The sequence below is a fragment of the Eschrichtius robustus genome, chromosome 2 (genome assembly GCF_028021215.1).
Source record: "Eschrichtius robustus isolate mEscRob2 chromosome 2, mEscRob2.pri, whole genome shotgun sequence".
Classification (NCBI taxonomy): Eukaryota; Metazoa; Chordata; class Mammalia; order Artiodactyla; family Eschrichtiidae; genus Eschrichtius; species Eschrichtius robustus.
The window spans coordinates 155,427,632-155,447,822 of NC_090825.1; the positions used below are offsets into that span (position 1 = coordinate 155,427,632).

The 20,191-nt window shown below is 37.9% G+C and overlaps 1 protein-coding gene across 1 annotated transcript in view; it reads right to left on the reverse strand.

Annotated features, from left to right (window-relative positions):
* LOC137758979 (ELKS/Rab6-interacting/CAST family member 1-like) overlaps positions 1 to 20,191 on the reverse strand; it is a 143,392-nt gene that overhangs the window by 31,573 nt on the left and 91,628 nt on the right. The window contains 4 exon segments of the mRNA XM_068534916.1: positions 4,772 to 4,965; positions 11,100 to 11,240; positions 12,185 to 12,325; positions 13,586 to 13,723. Of these exon segments, the coding sequence (XP_068391017.1) occupies positions 4,772 to 4,965; positions 11,100 to 11,240; positions 12,185 to 12,325; positions 13,586 to 13,723 (614 nt within the window).

Below are 20,191 nucleotides of genomic sequence, written 5' to 3' on the forward strand. Positions count from 1 at the left end.
TATCCTGGGGCACACATTAATTGAGTACGTTAAGTATTACTTCCCAGGAGAGCTCAACCAGACCGCAAATGGAAACCTCCTCACTGAAATGTCTAGGTACCGGCAAGCCGTACCAGCATTGCCTACAGAGGAAAAGTCCGCTCCTTGCTGGAGCTTTCGTCTTCTGAGGCTAGATGATAAACTCCTTGAAGGCAGAGATTTTGTTTGCTTTGTTCCCTGTTGTGTCCCCAGAGCCCAGAACAGTGACCAGCAAATAAGAGCCTTCCTAAGTAGAAAAATTCATTCATTCATTAATGAAGAAGGAAAGGGTATACTTTGTGGCAAAGAGGAGAGTGAGTTACGGAGAGAAAAACTAAACTCACAGATTGGCTATTATTCTCAAGAGCTTGATAACTACAAATCTTACTAACAGTAGTGTTTTTAGAGATGCATATTTAAAGGGAGAGTAACCAGGTAAAAGGAATAAGGAATAAAAAGAACTTTAGGGTTTTCAAAGATTAAACATGTCTAAGAAAACATGTCCTTTCTTCTCATCTTTTAATCCCTCTTATAAATTTCAAAACACAACCCCAAATGAAACCTACATCCATTAAAATTCCAGTTTTTATATTCCCACAAATCAGGAAATACAGTAAATCCAAATTTCTTATAAATTATTTAAGTTACACAATAATATTCTATTATTCTTTACATCACTGAAAATTCCTGACTTTCATAAACCAAAGGCAATCCTTGATACCTAAATTATGTGAAAAATCAGAAGATGGGTGTCATTCTCCAAACATCAAAGTTTCTAAGTGGGATGCTGAATGTAATTTAAATAAACCTCACATTAGAGTAAATTGAGGATTTCTAGTGCAAACACCAAACTCTGCAGATTCATTAGTGCTTCTGTATCAGAAAAAAAAAGGTAATAAAGCAAATACAGAAGCAAAATTATGCACGGGGGATAATGCTCCCAGTATACTGCCATGGCATGGGTATTTAGCTAAAGGGACATGAGTGAAAGAGCAGACAACAAGCAATTCTTTCAGGAGTCTGAAAAGATACTACTATCAGAATTTCATCAGCCTACATTACTAAACATTTTAAACATTATGCCAAAGAAAAGGCTATTCGTCATGCATCTAAATAGAAACCATAATATGCTCACTTTAGAAGAGAAATATTCAATTTACATTTTGGGTTCCTCATGCTAATCGAAATCAATCTACTTATATAACATGTCAATCTTTAGGTTTGTTTTTACTATTATTTTCTCCCTTAAAATCATCTGTGGAGACTATCCAGAACCACCAGGTGATGACTTTCTGGAAGTGTCAACCTGGGTAGGCTACAGCACCCAGTTAACTTAATCCAACACTAATCTACATGTTGCTATGAAGGTATTTTGCGGATATAAGTAAAGCCTATAATCCATTTAAGTAAAGGAGATTACTATCCCAGATAATCGAAGTAGGCATATCTCAATTCTTTGGAAGGCCCTAAAAGCAGGTTTCCCAAGGAAAGAAAAGAAATTTTGCCTGCGGACCACCGTTCTGGCCCATGCCCACGGGAGTTCTATCCTGCAGGTGATCTCCTCCTGACAGCTTTCCCATACACATTTCAGACTCGCTTAGCCAGCTGCTGACAATCATGCAAGACAATTCCTTGTAATAAAACGGATCTATATGTATCATATATATATAAATATATGTATGTATCTCTCCTACTGGTTCTGCCTCTCTGGTTGAACTCCAACTGATACACACCACAGTACGGAATATAAATTTAGAAATAGTACTTCTTCGATTTAATTGGGAAAAATATTTTGTATTTGCACACGTATGGGTAGGCCTACATAATCCTCGTTTTAAAATTGCAGTAGCTCAAGACACTGGTACAACACTAAATCATTTGACAGGAACTACTATTGTTCTGTAAGAGCAGTGTAAGGGACTATTTGTTTTTCTCAAGACCACAAAGAACAAGTCTGGGAATTCTTCATGATTTAATCTAAACCTATTAATATTGGAGAATCTTACATAAGTACTAGGAAATTTTAAAAGAATAATAAGAATTTTCTTTAGCCCAATGATAACATTCTGCTGTCATTTTTGCACTCAGAAGGTGGCTGAACACCCAGTAAAAATGCATGCTACTTCCTGAATCAGGGTGTGGCACTACAGCTGCATCGCCTGAGAGGCTACTACTTAAAGGGCACTCCAGCAAAAGAACCACCACATAAAAGATGGGCTAGAAACCAAGAATAAGACAATTATATCCAACAATATCAGAATCTTACCAGAGAGAACACATACTTTATCCACAAGCAATGGACCTAAGAGGTACTGTTCAACTGGATATATAACCGGCTGGTCTTTAATTCTGATCAAGCAAAACCCCCAGCAAGCCCCAGCAGCCGCAAGAGTGGCAGCAGCAACTCCTCTAGTACAGAACTGTAGCCTTACTTAACACTCACTTTCCCAGGAAGTCCCAAAACAAACCCCCCCGACGGTGCAGGGACAGAAATGTGGCGTGGAAGGTACAAAGTGCGGGAGGCTGGCTTTCTGAGAAACAGCATGGCCAAGAGGGATATGAACACAGACAGACACAGAGACCAAAACCCCAATGGAATAGGACCAGGATAAGACAAGCCAAAAGAAAGGTGAAGAAACTCAGATGATGAATGACAGGGAGCCAGACACCCACACCCAGGAAATAGTGGAATAGCAACATAAGAAGCAAACGGTTAGTAAGAAACACAGCAGCCACGCACACGCAGCTCAGTACTAAAACTCTGGGAAGAAAAGGCATAAAATAATTCCAATCATCTTTTATTCCCCTCTTAAACTATGCTGCTCAATAACAAATTACAAAGCCAGTAGCAATTGAGTTTTTAAAACTGTTTCTTTTCTTGGTAGCCAGGAAACTGTGTGTCGAATCTTAAAATAAGATTACAATGTTACATGACCAGAGGACAAAATTCTATAGTACTTGTTCAAATTTATAAGTAATATTCTGTGGAAAGAACAGATCATTTACAACTCTTTCCCAAAATGTGAGAAATATAGTGGCTAATAAAAGCTATCTGGTGTGCTTTGGATATCAAATATAGATTTAATTCTATTTCTTACTCTCGTTCAAATCACGTCCATCTCCCAAAATCAGTACTGGGTCCAAAAATGAATTGAAACATTTTTCAAGCAAGGTATCTGGACTAGCAAGCAAAAATTTCAATGCAGAGTTCTAACACAAAAAAATCAAACTGAAAAATAAAACTTTATCAAGAAATTTCTTTTCTGAAAGACTGAAATACATTTAGTGGGAAGCCACTAATCCATCAGAAGTATCGTATTTTAAAATCTATGAAATTAAGATTTGAATAAAAGTCTGATTTCAAAAAATAAATAAATAAATAAATAAAATAAAAATAAATTACATCTATGAAGTACTGCTGTTGATTTCAGGGTGACACAAAAGCAAAGAAAGGCATGTACTTATGTAAGTATGTAACGAGAGAGAGAGTGTGTGTGTGTGTGCACGTGCACGTGTGCTGGGGGTAAAGATGCAGTGCAAACAGAGAAGACGTACAAAAAACATACATAATCTAATCTTGAGACTCTGATAATTTGTTAATTCTGACTTAAGGAACTTTATCCACCCATCTTATCCAGAACCAGACCAGAAAACACGAATAGAGTTAATATCAAAATAAGAGGAAACAAATGAGTAGGTGATCAGCTCATTTATTCACACTTTCAACTTAGTGAAGAAGAATTGTGAGGGTTGGACTTTATCCTTTTAGTTTTTTGAAAATCAAAATTCTATGGGTACAGAACAAGAGGAAAAAGTTACTTCTAGGGGAAAATATCAAGTCTACCAATATCCTAAAAATTTAAAACTTAGTAAACAACTTATGAAAGTAGTCTACTACTTCCCAACATTCAAGAGCATGAAAATAAAATTCTTCTAAGAATCAGGCTCAAAGGAGTCACACGGATTAATGACTTCATTCTGTCACTGCCAGTCTCTCTGACTGTTCAGAATACAGTGATTAATGCAGTTCTACTGGAAGAACTATTTCTATGCACTTGTGAATTTATGTTAAATACATGGTGTAAAGGAAGAGGCCAAGAGGCATACGCTTTATCTTTAGTACAAAATACCCTAACAAGAAAAAAAGGCAAAGAAAATTCCAAGAGAGCTATCTGGCTGGTTCTGTTTAAACAAAGCTCATTCTGAAGAAGTCAAAGTCAGAGCTCAATAAAAAATCACATCCAAGTCTCCTAACTTGTCCTCAAAATGTCCCTCCTTCTAAATTTGACCGATGTACCAATGTAATAGCTTGCTTCTCCACAATACAGAGTCTAAAAATTCACAGCCCAAAAGAGCAACGACTCAACATAAAAGGTCTAAACCAATTAAAAATTTTAACTCCTTAAACTTGAGGTTCATTTGTTCCTTAAACAGATAAATAAATAATGAGCAAGTGGCTATCTGCACTCTCTTGATTAGCCAGTAGAAAACTTTAACTTCTTAATCAATGAATACTTTCTCTTTCCAATCAATGATGCTGAAGTCCATAGCTTCCCAATCTATTCCCACTCCGTGTTGCCATTCAGAGACTGCAACAGTGAAGTTACACTGACTTAGAATAAAAAGTAGGTAATAAAGTAAATTCAGAGAGGCAGATATATTGGAAAAATATGTCCCGAAAAGCACATAGTTTTAAAACCATCCTTCAACCTCTCTGACATAGAGAGTGCCTCTTCAGCTTCCCTTTCCTTACCTTTCCAACTCAGCAATCTTCTTATCTTTGTCATTCTTCTCACTTTCCACCTCCTTCAAGATTTCCAAGAGGTGGTCAACTTCTGCCTGGGCCTTGCTAGAGTCATCTTTGTACCTGGCAATCTCTCTCTCCAATTGCTGTATTCGATCACTCATCTCTGGACTGGCTCTGGCTTCCGATGCTGCCTCGTGTGCCTACAAAGAAAATGCCCAAATTCTATCAGATATACATACAGTGGCAGTGGGCAAACCATGTCCCCAAAAGCCACCTATACTCCAATTTCAACAGGGGATTATCAAACATCTAATAGCTAGTCTTCAATTTATAAGGTTCTTCTCTGCTTAAATATTACATAGACAAAATATCACTACACAGTTACATTTTTTTTTTTTTATAACTGGCAGTTTGTACCTTTTGACCACCTCCACCCATTATACAAACACACACACACACACACACAGCCCTCCATTTCTGACAACTACCAATCTGGTCTCTGTATCTATGAGTTCAGTTTTTGGTTGGTTTTTGGTTTTTACATTCCACATATAAGTGAGATCATACAGTATTTGTCTTTTTCTGTCTGACTTACTTCACTGCCCTGCTTTTAAAATGTAATAATGCTAGGGAAGCACTTATCTACTAGAATGGGATAAAATCTGAAATATGATATTTAACAATTATTCTGGGTCTTACATTTTATTACTAGACTCTTATCTCAATCTTACATTAGGAAATATGCTCTCATTTATTTTAAGACATTTTTTTAAAGTCAAAGGGTTTTTTATTTTCAATAAGGCAATTTCCAATATAAATTAAGTTTAGAAACAGACATGATAAAATAGTCAAATTCATTCAACATCTAGCAGAACTGAAAAAGCTGTATAAGACAGGTATGTTGTTAATTAAGATCTCTGTGATCTACTTTCAAATTCCTGGGCATAGGTTAACTTACTGATTCCATAAACAGTTATGTGTTAATGAATAAAACTAAAGCTGATTCCCAAATATAATTAATAAACTGTTTTTATTATATTATTATTTTAGATTTTATTCTAAACAGCAAAATTCATACAAATACCTTCATAAAACAAGAATGAGTAGGCCTGTTCCATACGGGAAGCTACTGGAACTTCAGTTCCAACATGTAAAAAACTCAGAAGTCATCACTACTATTTTTACAAGAAAAAGTTGAAAAACAGAAAATCAATGAGTTTTCTAGGACCTATCAGAGAACTGAGGTCACAGGAAAAATTACCCCTCCAACATCAAGAGACACTGGCAAACCCACAGAGCTGAAGCTGAGATCTGCTCACCTGGAGCAGAAGCTGTGAGCAGAAACACTTAAGTGGTAATTTTAAGGAACTGCTGGGGGCTGAGTGTGGACGTACAAGCAAAAGAGTGAGGAAAGGGCTTCCCTGGTGGCGCAGTGGCTGAGAATCTGCCTGCTAATGCAGGGGACATGGGTTTGAGCCCTGGTCTGGGAAGATCCCATATGCCACGGAGCAACTAGGCCCGTGAGCCACAACTACTGAGCCTGCGCGTCTGGAGCCTGTGCTTCGCAACAAAAGAGGCCACGATAGTGAGGGGCCCGCGCACCGCGATGAAGAGTGGCCCCCACTTGCCGCAACTAGAGAAAGCCCTAGCACAGAAACGAAGACTCAACATAGCAACCAATCAATCAATAAAAATAAATAAATAAATCTTAAAAGCAGAAACCTACCACTTAAAAAAAAAAAAAAAAAAGAGTGAGGAAAGTCCCAGGGCCGGAGGTTTTAGGGGGGCCCATACTTTCATGGGCTTTAATCCAGGAACCACACCAGGGTCTCACAGTGAAGAGCCAACAAAAATCCCCTTGTGGTTCTGGCTGCAGGAGGGGAAGAGTAACAATTGTGAAATATGCCCAAAGTGTACTCTATCCAAAGACAGACCCTCAGGAGTAAAGATTTTAACAGAGCTTTGTCCTACCTGGGGAAAGGGCATTTCTCCCACTCTAGCCCCTGCTAGTAAAAAATAAGACTCATATATTTGACACAGATGTTGGAATTACCAGACAGGGAATTTAAAGTAACTATGATAAATAGCTAAAGGCACAGGACTTCCCTGGTGGTCCAGCGGTTAAGAATCCGTCTTCCAGTGCGGGGGACACGGGTTTGATCCCGAGTCAGAGAACTAAGATCCCACATGCCGCAGGGCAACTAAGCCCGCGCGCCGCCACTATGGAGCCCCCACGCCTCAACTAGAGAGGCTGCATCCCACAAACGACAGAGCCCATGCGCTCTGGAGCCCGTGCGCCACAACTAGAGAGCCCGCGCATCACAATGAGGATCCCGCATGCCACAACTAAGACCCAACACAGACAAAAAAATAAATAAATAAAATAAATAAATATTTTTAAAAAATAGTTAAAGGCGCTAAGGGGAAAAGGAGACAACACCCAAGAGTAGAGGGGGCAATGTAAGCAGAAAAATGGACACTCCAAAGAAGAATGAGAAGGAAATGCCACATATTAAAAACATGTAAGATCTTGCTTATAATGTGGAATCTGAAAAAGGTCAACTCAGATAAGCAGAGGGTAGAAGGGTGGTTGCCAGGGGCTGGGGGTGGGGAAATGGGAAGATGTTGGTCAAAGTGTACAAACTTTCAGTTATAAGATGAATAAGTCCTGGGGATCTAACGTATAGGATATTGACTCAAGTTAACAATGTTGTGTTGCATACTTGAAATTTGCTAAGAGAATACATCTTAAAAAGTGTTCTCAACAACCTAAGTGTCCATCAGTGGATGAACAGATAAGAAAATGTGGTATGTACGTATGTATGTATGTATACACACACAGGAATATTACTCAGCCATAAAAAAGGGGGAAAGTCTTTTCATTGGCCACAATATGGATGGACCTTGAGAACGTGCTAAGTGAGATAAGTCAGACAGAGTAGATAAATGTCATTATGATTGCACTTACATATGGAATCTAAAACAGAAACAAAAAGACCAAGCTCACAGAAAAGACCGGTAGCCTGCCAGAAGTGGGGAGTCAGAGGTGGGCGACATGGGTGAAGGTGACCAGAAGGTACACATTTCCAGTTACAAAACAGTAAGTCCTGGGGATGTGATGTACAGCATGGTGACTATAAATATGTGCTGCATATGTCAAAGTTGCTAAGAGAATAAATCTTAAAAGTTCTCATCAAAAAAAAAAAAAAAAAAAAAAAAAAAAAAAAAAAAAAAAAAAAAAGTTCTCATCACAAGAAAAAAAATTTATAACTATGTATACTGATGGATGTTCAATAGATTTACTGTGGTGATGATTTTGCAATATAAACAAATATTGAGTTGTTATGTTGTACACCAGAAACTAATAAAATGTTATATGTCAATTATACTACAATTTTTAAAAAGTGTTCTCACCACACACACGAAAAAAGGTAACTATTTAAGGTTGATGAAAGTGTTAATTAGCTTGACTGTGGTAACCATTTCACAATGCATACGTAGATGAAAGCATCATGTTGTACACCTTAAATATCTACAATTTTTGGCATTGAAAAAGCTGAGGACAAAGAAAAGAGTGAAAATGTATATTGCAAACTCTAGAGCAACCTATATTTAGGTTGGAGGAGGGCGTTGTGGGAGCAGTGTAATAGGAAAACATCACTAATTAATTAAAATGAAAAGTTACAGTTGTCCAGAATGAAAGAAGGGAAAATACGAAAAGTAAAATGGCAATTAGCAGAAAAACAAGTAATAAATCAGAGTAGGGGGAAGCCACCAAGTCCTCTACCCAAAGATAACTTTATTTTTTCTCATGAACCTAAACACAAAGTTTAAGAGATCATAAAAATGGCCAGCTATAGAAGTATCATAACAAGGAGATTAAAAATAAACAAAGAGAAAATGCGGGATTGCCATAAATAGGCGAGTTTGGAATATTAGTGAATAACATTTATTACTCTTGACAGTTACTGCTCAGTTTCATAATCCTAAATACATCTAACAGTCTTACCTTCAATATTCCAGTATTAAATAGAAAATTACCTCCACTTCTTTAGTGAGGGGGAAAAAAGTCAATTACCAAATCTGAATTAGTTAATCTCAAAAAAAGTATTTTCCTACTTATTCAAAAGTAACTTTAAGCTACTGGATTTTCTTCCTTTCCTTAGCTTAAGAATATGACTTCATTTCTGGCATACCCTACATAATGATTCATCACAAGGTGTTCATGCTGAGCACACCCAATATATGTCAAAAGAACACCACCAAGTCTCAAGACTAGGCTGGGCCCCCTTCTCATCAGTAATCACATGAACTGGACCCAGTTAATCAGAGTTGGTATAACTCAGAGATAATAAGTATGAAAGTGCTTTGAAAACCACAAACTGCCATATAAATATTAGAGAGGTGTAAATCAATGAAATGGATAGTAAATACCTGTACCAAATTCTAATATTCACCAGTATGGGTGACTATCACTGTTAAATTATCTCTTGCCAGGAAGCCTAATGCTAATAGAAGAAAAATATCAGATAACTGACATTTTTACATTGTGGTCTTAACATTTCATCTATAAAGGAGCTGCATATTTTAATCTTACTCTGAATTGCCAATTTTCTAAGAGTTTGGGGACTCTCAGGAGTAAAGTAAAATAGGATAAGAATGCCAAGAGAATTAATCAAGGTATAAATGGTATTTTGAATTTTAGGAGATTATTACTCCACTGGTAAGTTATTCCATATGGACACTATAGAGTTTTCTACTATGCTGTTATTTAAAGCAAAGCAAGAACAGTCATCAAGACAGTATGGGACTGGCACAAAAACAGAAATACAGATCAATGGAACAGGGTAAAAAGCCCAGAGATAAACCCACTCACATATGGTCACCTTATTCTTGACAAAGGAGGCAAGAATATACAATGGAGAAAAGACAGCCTCTTCAATAAATGGTGCTGGGAAAACTGGACAGCTACATGTAAAAGAATGAAAGCAGAACACTCCCTAACACCATACACAAAAATAGACTCAAAATGGGTTAAAGACCTAAATGTAAGGCCAGACACTATCAAACTCTTAGAGGAAAACAGAGGCAGAACACTCTATGACATAAATCGCAGCAAGATCCTTTTTGACCCACCTCCTAGAGAAATGGAAATAAAAACAAAAATAAACAAATGGGACCTAGAAACTTAGAAGCTTTTGCACAGCAAAGGAAACCATAAACAAGATGAGAAGACAACCCTCAGAATGGGAGAAAATATTTGCAAATGAAGCAACTGACAAAGGATTAAACTCCAAAATATACAAGCAGCTCATGCGGTTCAATATCAAAAAACAATCAACCCAATCCAAAAATGGGCAGAAGACCTAAATAGACATTTCTCCAAAGAAGATATACAGATTGCCAACAAACACATGAAAGTATGCGCAACATCACTAATCATTAGAGAAATGCAAATCCAAACTACAATGAGGTATCACCTCACACCAGTCAGAATGGCCATTATCAAAAAATCTACAAACAATAAATGCTGGAGAGGGTGTGGAGAAAAAAGGGAACCCTCTTGCACTGTTGGTGGGAATGTAAATTGATACAACCACTATGGAGAACAGTAGGGAGGTTCCTTAAGAAACTATAAATAGAACTACCATACAACCCAGCAATCCCACTACTGGGCATATACCCTGAGAAAACCATAATTCAAAAAGAGTCATGTACCACAATGTTCATTACAGCTCTATTTACAATAGCCAGGACATGGAAGCAACCTAAGTGTCCATCAACAGATGAATGGATAAAGAAGATGTTGCACATATATACAATAGAATATTACTCAGCCATAAAAAGAAATGAAATTGAGTTACTTGCAGTGAGGTGGATGGACCTAGAGTCTGTCATACAGAGTGAAGTAAGTCAGAAAGAGAAAAACAAATACCGTATGCTAACACATATATACGGAATCTAAAAAAAAAAAAAAGTTATGAAGAACCTAGGGGCAGGACAGGAATAAAGACGCAGATGTAGAGAATGGACTTGAGGAATGGACGGGGAGGGGGAAGGGTAAGCTGGGACGGAGTGAGAGAGTGGCATGGACATATATACACTACCAAATGTAAAGCAGATAGCTAGTGGGAAGCAGCCGCACAGCACAGGGAGATCAGCTCAGTGCTTTGTGACCACCTAGAGGGGTGGGATAGGGAGGATGGGAGGGAGATGCAAGAGGGAGGAGATATGGGGATATATGTTTATGTATAGCTGATTCACTTTGTTATAAAGCAGAAACTTAAAAAAAATAAATAAAGCAAAGCAAGAAATTGGAAAAGTTTTCTTTAACCTTTTTCAACTGCGAGTCCATCTTCAGACACTCTTCCTTCTTCTGCTCCAAAGCAATTTCTAGTGTCTTAAGCCGTGAGTCCTTTTTCAGTCCTGCGGAAGCTAGGGAAGAAGCATGCTCTTTCAGATCCAAGAGTGAAGCCTAAAAGAAGCAACATACATCTAGAATAAATACTATTTATTAACAAAATGGAGATTTAAATTCTTAAATTTATTTTCCTGGTGGTTTGTAGTTTCTTTCCATTAGCATATACTGACATATTTCCATTTCAAGAACATGAAATACAGAACAACAACATTAGCTCTGGCTTTCAAGTTCTAACTAAAACAGAATGAATTCCCAAGAAATACCAACTGAATAGTGACTTAAAGAGCTCTACCAATACATATCCATTCCCACAAAATAAATGGAAGTAGATCAAGCTTTGTGAATGTAAGCAGTCAACCTTAGTAGCTACACTGACTTTTTTCTTCTCTTCTAATTTTGGAAGAAACATTCTATTAGAAACACAAATTCCCATAAATTTTCCTAAAGATATTAGAAAGAAAACCCTGAGAATGTCCCTAAAGCTCATTATTATCTGATCACAAGGCATTAGGCATTTCTGCTATTTAGGTGACATCGACAAGATTCTTCAAAAGTAAAATCAAAGTCTATTAAGTCACCTAATTGGTCAACAATCATTTAAGATTTCTCTGCCAATGCTGAGGTGATCGTTAAGAGCTGATGTAAATAAACTGTCCTCCTTGTGCATATGCCGTTCGTCTATCAGCTTTCTCACCATTAGCACAGTATTTCTCCAAATGTAACTGGAGAAATACTGTTATTTTAGGATCTGTAAAACGTCATTAGCAAGTAAGAAGCCAACTCATAACAGTTGCAAGAGGTAAGAGGCAAGACTTAGGAAAGAAATGATTCCATCTACTATATCTCTGCAAAGCTGCCTGAAATAATCCCTGCTGTAAGAAGATTCTTTAAATCTTCCAACAGACCCTTTTTTTATACGCATTATGTAAACACCAACAACATATACACACAATGCACTGGCTAAGCAAACCAAATAATTCCATTTTGGTGATCTTGACCTCTTTCTCTGAGAGGTCGCCTTGCAACAGGCTGACTTTTTCTTTCAGGTCTTTAAGATCTTTTTTGTAGTTATCAATTTCCTCCTGCTTTTCTTGCTCATCTCGGTCCCGCTGGTCCTTTAAGCGTTCGATTGTCCGCTCCTGATAAGAGAGCACATCAATACATGAGAAAATTCCTTTCATACTTCTATCATATGACTGCAATTCAGCTTCTAGCTGATAAAATTTCACCCTTCCATCCTCCATTCAAAAGACAGTGATAGGTCGTTAATAATTGACCTTGTAAAGAATTCAACCTTCCAACCTATCTTGCCCTAACATACATCTGGTTTTGTTCTTTTGATTCCCCTAGGTTTCTTTTCCTATAACCTTAATTAGTATTAGATGTCCCTAGAGTATTCTTTTGGAATAATCTCATTTATTCAAATCCCAAGCAACAAAAAACTTATACATATACCCTAAGGACAATAAGTAGCAAATATTTCTTTTCTATATATAATTCACATGTTGCCTACAAAGCAATGGAAACAACTCACAACTCACACAGCAAACAGGAGGAGGTTGGAGAGATTATGATTTGTTGAGCTTAAAGCATAAAGAAGGATAAAGAAAAGAGAAACCATTAAAACTTCTGTCAACAGATACTCAAGAAGTTTGAAAGTTGAAGCAATTTAAGTACATTTATGGGTATTATTTCTGAATATATTCGGGGATCAAGCCTTGATCCCTGGGCAGGAAGCCTGAAACATTCTGAGTCCAAGAGGCTTAAGGAACAGTAACCCTATCCCTTAAAGAAAAAAGAAGAAGAAGAAGAATCCAATTAAAATGCCCCACCAAGAGTCCTTAAACCTCCTCCAAGACATTAACACTTGTCATGTTGGGCCACTTCTTTATTTAATCAACCATTCCTGTAAAAACTAGGTTTGCTCATGAAGGCAAAATGAAGTGGCAAGGCCACGACTAGAAAAACAGCAAGTACACTGTATTAATAACTAAAACCCATGAATATATTAGATCCCAATGCGGCACAGTAAAAGAGAACTAATGTTGCCTCCTGATGGTCAGCGTCTGACATTCCCACATCACCGAATTCTAGCTGACCATACACATAAAAAGAAGATAGTAAACAGGGAGCACATGGCTGGTTCTTTAGAAACTTCAGCCACTGCCCTCCAGTACGGAATCCATCCTGCCTAGCAACAGGTGCTTAAATTGGCAACAACAAAACGAATCTTCTTTCCCTTACACTGGGTACGTCAGCAACAGTACAGGCAGCTCTTTTCCCTTTTGCCAAAGCGACTTCTTCTGTCTCCTCTATCAAGTCTCATCACTAAAGTGACTTTCAGATTAATGAGAAGGCAGAAGAAATGTGTCTGTGAGGAGTCTGGGCCAGTCACCCACCTTCTCGGCAAGGGCCTCCTCCAAAGTAGTCAAGGCGGTGTCAGTGTTGGTGGTGTCAGCCTGCAAGGATTTGACTCGCTCCTTCAAGCTGCTCATCTGCTTTTCCTTATCTCCAAGTTGCTCTTGGAGCTTTTCAATCTGAGTTGTGCACACACATTTAAGGGGGGGAAAAAAAGGAAATTCAGAGAAATACAAACAGTCACAATAAAAATCATTTTAAGTTGGAAACAGGTAGATCAGGGTTGTCAGTGTGTGCTCTGTGGAAGTAATTTAACCCTAAGGGTCTTAGAACTTCATGCAAAGCTTTAAACTGAGAACTTATAGCCAGAAGAGAGAAAAGACATACACATGGGTATGGTCATACATGCAGAGTCATAAATCTCTATAAAGAAATAAGGAAAGTAGCTAGGGAGAAAAGACCCAACATATAGGGATGGGGATAGAGGGAAGACCTACAGAGAGGAAAGCCATGAGAAACTGGATTACTTCCAAAGCAACAGTGTAAATGCCCAGAGAGATTCCTTTAAAAAATGCTGAGGGAGGACAGCAAATTGAACAGCTGGATGCTAAGAAAAACAAATCAGCTGTAAAAAGGAAAAACTGTTCTTAAATTTATTTATTTATTTTTGGCTGTGTTGGGTCTTCGTTTCTGTGTGAGGGCTTTCTTTGGTTGTGGCGAGCGGGGGCCACTCTTCACCGCGGTCGCGGGCCTCTCACTGTCGCGGCCTCTCTTGTTGTGGAGCACAGGCTCCAGACGCGCAGGCTCAGTAGTTGTGGCTCACGGGCCCAGCTGCTCCGCGGCATGTGGGATCTTCCCAGACCAGGGCTCGAACCCGTGTCCCCTGCATTGGCAGGCAGATTCTCAACCACCGCGCCACCAGGGAAGCCCGGAAAAACTGTTCTTAAATGCTAGTGTTCAAGTTAGGTTTTTATATCATCTTTTATTTCAACAGCAAGCATTTTCAATGAAATTTATTATTATAGTTATTCATTCCTTCATATACCCTAGTACGCATTCATTTACTCAAAAAACTACTGGTGAAGTCTCTATTATATGCCAGGCACTAGTGACACAAAGAAAAATGAACAGACCCATTTTCATTATAAGATGGGAAGGGGACTTTATGTACCTGAATCCAAGCTATGGATGGGCTTCCGTGCCATTCTAACGAGCACACATTTTACTCTAGACAGATGGGGACTATTAGGGACTTTTAAGCAAAGAAACAGTCCGGTCAGTTCTGTATTTCAGACTGATAATTCTGATAGCTGTGGAGAAGATATTCAATATCTAAGGGGAGTTACGTAGAGACATGAGAACAGCTAGGAGATCGTATCAATTCAGGTAAGAGAGTTTGGAAACTAAGTGAGTTAAGAGAGATGGAAAATAGGGGATGGGTTTGTGAAATAGTGTGGAAACAGCATATTATCACTAGGGAGACTCCCGTACACACAATGAAAAATAGTAAGCAAAAATATGGAGGAACTGTAGAGAGAGATTCTTAATAAGCAAAAGGAAAATAAGTAAGACAACTATTCGAAAACTCACAAACTTCATTCTTTCATTCAGCTACGTGCCAGGCAGTTTTCTAGGTGTTGAGGATATAGAATTAATCCAAACAGACAAAAATCCCTACCCTCAAAGAGCTTAATCCTAATATGATAGACAAGGAATGAATGAATGAAATGAACATAGTATGTAGGATGGTGATAAGTCCTACAGAGAAAAATGAAGCAGGAGAATATAATATCATCGTCTACTCTTGAACTAGCTGGTTTATTTCACATGGCTTTCAAAAAGCAACATAAATGTTATCTGCTTTGGGATGACTTTCTTGCTCTTATCCCCATGACAATAAGATGACCACAGTCTGTATGCCATCACACATGAACAAAGTATTGATCTACATACATACATATACACATCTCCCATTCTTTTCTCTATCTATACATTTATCTCCATTCTTTCATCTATCTATACATTATAACACGAATCTCCAACCATATTGTTATTACTCATTCTATACACATCTCCACAAATAGACTGGATCTTACTCCTCTACCCCAGCTTTGTATCTTCATATCTGGCACACATCAGGTCTATAATAAATTCTGGTTCATTAGTCAGTAAATAATACATAGGCTTGGACTTTTATAAACTGTATTTAGGCATACACATAGACTTCTGCCAAGAAAAGAACTACAAAAGAACCTAAATCCAACCTTCAAATAATTCCTGCATCAATCAATTTAATATAAGCTCTTTAAGGGTCTGCTTCATTCCAAGCAGACCCTTCCAAGGGGAAGAAAAAAAGGTCCCTCTCTACAGTCCCTGAGAATTCCACAGCAGAACAAATAAGCTAAGCAAAAAGATTCAGCGAACTCAGAACAGGGAACCATGAGTACTGTCAGGCTTGGATTTTCACTCTTTAACGAAGGAAGAATCCTACAGGTGAACCACTGCAACTGGCTCCAGTCTTTTCCATGCCGATAAAGTCCAAAGCATACTGTGAGAGAAAAGACCATCACATATGAAAAGCATTAGTTTCCTTTAGTTTAATCAGACACTCCTATTGGAATCTCATATGGATCAATACTTAGGTAAATTCACAACCACTAAAGAGATTCTGCCACTTAAAAATCTAGTACTCCATAACATACAGAAGGCAATGCCCTGGTGTTTACATATTTAACCAGCTGTGCGGGTCATCCTAGTTGCTGACATATAAACCTTACACACACAAAAAAGATATCATTCTGTTGATTAGACTTTTTTACCAAGAAAGAGCAGTACAACCACCTTTTTTAAAAAATAAAACTTCATAGAACCAACCAAGTTTTACATACAAGAAACCAGAGATTTGTTTTATGAGCCCACCTAATATACAAACAGCCCTTACATGCATAATAAGGATTATACCCTTCTTTCTCCTCCATCATCAGCATCTAAGAAATAATTAAGATGTTAACTGTTAACAATTCCACTTGTATAATTTGTATGTAGTCCAACTATTAAAGGGATCCATTATTCTTTGCCAGCAAAAACAAAAACAAACAAACAAACCAACAAACAAAAAGACTTTTCCTGATATACTCAGGATCAGAAGCTGCTAAACCAGGTAAAATCCCCATTAACAAGTTCTCCCTAAGCTACTTTCTTACCCAATTAGCCAGCTGTCTAAACTGTTGAGTTGGAGGGGAGGAAGAGGATGGCTATTCCTGGAGAGCAGAAACAGCCATTCCACGGTGAAGAAAGGGCAGCGCTCACTAGAGCTGTCTCCTTTGGGCAAGCTGCTATCGGCAAGGAAGACCTGCAGTAGATACAGATATGTGCAAACCAGCTGCAAGAGCATTAACCCAAAAGAGGCTCTGTGTGGTGTGTGGGAGGATGGGTGTGTACAAAGCACTTTCCCTTTACCCAGCATCATGATGGACAGCAGCTGAATCCTACTGAAAACTCCTTTTACATATCCTCACTTTGGTTGAGACTCAAAATTGTGATTTTGTGATCAAGGCTCTCTGGGTTCAGACGTTGCTAACCAAGGGGTGTATGAATGCTATCATATTAATCTTGCCATTATTCTCTTCTTTTAACTAATCCAATATAGAGGCTGTGAAAACTGTTCACCCTAATAGTCCCATATCACACCCTTTCAGTATTTACTATGCAATTTCTATAAACTATATAGTGGAAATCCCATTCTATACCAAGTTCAATTATCCACAGGATCTAAAATACACTATTTACAAAAGCTTGGAATACAACAGCTAAGAGAAAAACTGGATCAGTTATGCACATACTCGACTATTAATGATAAAGATGACTGCTTCAGAATCATGCTAAGTGGAAAAATACTGCTTTAAACATGCTCAGAATATCTACCCAAGAAAAAAACTTTCCATTTTGTAGAAACAGAAACCACAGAATCCCTAAAATGGCAATATGATAAAAACAACAAAAAATTACTCGTGATGGGGGTGGTGGAGGAGGCGGCGGCAGTGGTGACAAGAGGCACCACTAACACAGAGAGTGTGGTATGTATCAGGCACTGTTTTCAGAAATCTATGTATATAACAACTATTGAAGCTCCGCCACAAGACTATAATTATTAGGCAATCTAGCTCCAGAATTCTACTCTTAATCACTGTGCTATAAATAATATGTTCTATGATGGGGGGCGGGGGGGGAAAGAAGAATCACACAAAGATGTCTCAAGCATCTTTCCATAAATGATTCCTTGTTATTAAGTAGTGTTTATCAATAAACACAATGTTATTACTACGGTCACATAAGAAAATATTCTCCCCTACAGAAGCAAAGAAGGAAGGGTGGAGGTACCAAACCACTGCCAATGCAGAAGAGCATCTTCTATGTACTTCCGTGTATAGTCAAACATAACACACTAAAGCTGGTGGGCAGAACCAAAGGTACTTGATATCAGGATCAATATCATGATAGTATTAAGACAGTCTGTTTGGCCTTTCAAGGGGTAGAAGGAGGCTAGTTTATTTATACACACGGACTAAGGAGCACTTAACAATAGCTAAAAAAGCTTTTCTTCTTTTACTTTAATAACTTATACTTAGCAATACTGAAAATTAATAAAAAATTGTTGCAGAAAATAATGTATTTTATAATTCTATGGGCTCTTCCTACTTTATGCATAACCGATCTGTATTAAGAAGAAATCATTAAGCAGCTATTAACATGTATTCAATTTCTGCATGAGTAAAATTGTGCAGAGATCGAAGGAATTGGTGTTTAGTCTATATTATCTGTGTCCCTGGTGATGAATAGGGAGGGGAAGGGTCAATCAGGTTTATACATACAGCCTAAAATCATAGAGAAGAAATAAGAGTGAAGAATTCAAGAAGGAAACACTTTCTAAATAACTATTTAGAGAAGGAAGGCGTTTTCCTTAAAATGACCTCTCTAATTAGGGTATAACTCTGTTAACTGGGCTAGAAAGAAAATCGAAATAATTATTATATGATACAGAGCCTTTCTTCTCGTACAATTTTTATTTTACAAAGAGAGAAAAACCGATGAAAGAGGAGGAAGACTAACGCAGAACGCATGCTGCACGTGAATCCATCAAATCTGCACACCAGCTCCACACTGGCACAGATTTCTTAACATCTTTTGTTTTGGTTTTTATCAGCATTGCCAGTTGTCAGAAACTACCATGGTTCAACGTGGGTGATTTATTCCTAGTCAAGTGGAACTGACTGCTCTGCTGCTGAGGCCCTAATCACTGAGCAAACGTAGAAGGGACTTCCTACAGGATGTAGTTCTAAGGACAAGAAATCCCAAAATACTCCTTGCAGTCACCTAGCTACCTGGAACATCATTTAAAGGAAAGAATTTTTTGGATGATGCCTCCACACTTGTTCTAAGCAGCCGTCAGTGTCAAATGTTATTGTGGAAAGCAAGTTACTCAGAAAGGCTCTGACCTTTACCTTCTTGGTTAATAATACCTCTCAGTATCAGTGGTAAAAGTACAGTCTGGATGAACTGGTCATAATCAGCTGGCAAAAGAGACCTACAGTAATCAATGGAATCTAAAAAGGAAAAATTCACTAAGTCCCCTGATCTACGCAATTGTCTGTCTACCATCCTGCAGGCCTGTGAAATGTACTAACAAGGCACAACTATACTTTACCAAAATGATCAGGGTTTGCCCAGACTGTACTGGTCTCTAAATTTTACTTGTCCAGTTATGTGTTTCCAACGATTAGAGGATACAAGAGCAACAAAGTCATGTGGAACTCTAAGCAGTGTTTTAAACACAATTTAGGTTGTTAAAACTCCCATATCTATATTCTCAATGACTGTTTAGGGTCTTTAATAAGCCCAGCAAAGATTCTGGCTGACACAACCAATTATTTCTTTGGTTGAGTTTCCCTCCCAATTGTGCTATTCTCTCATCATATAAGTAATGGACGGATTACCGTGATGAATAAATAGCTAGCTATGTCCCACTGGGCAAGTTACTTGTTCTTTCTAATTACCTACCTACAAGACAAAGACCACTAATATTCCTTTCAATTCTAAAATACAACTGTATTCTTATGATGGGAAGGACGAGAACATTTAAAAAGTAATAAACTTCAGCAGAGTACTACTGTATTTTATCTTAAAAACTGTTCAAATTGAACTATACAGGAAGTATAGGTATGACCTTTAGGAAAATACAGAGTCCATTGCTCCGGTTAGATTTTATTAATTGCTGGGAGGGAAAGTAAGTTCCTTGATAGACTTGCTCATGGTACAGATAATGGAACTAGGGACCTCTTGAATTAAAGTAACTGGATAATATGAAGCAAAAGCTGGTGAGACCAAAGGTCACACTGCTAGTCAAGATCTGCTTGGTAGACAATTAAGGAAATGGCTCAAATACTTCTTTTTATATCTGGCAGGCATATATAAAAACTTGACGGATATTCATATGCTAAAATTGCTCAAAAAAAAAAAAAAAACAACAAAAAGAGGACCCATAAACCCACGGTGGCTGTCCTTGTGAAGCAGCGGCAATGATGAGACTGTACCTAGGACCTCAATTCACACCTATACGAATGGCATCCCTTGAAGGTGTACGATAACAA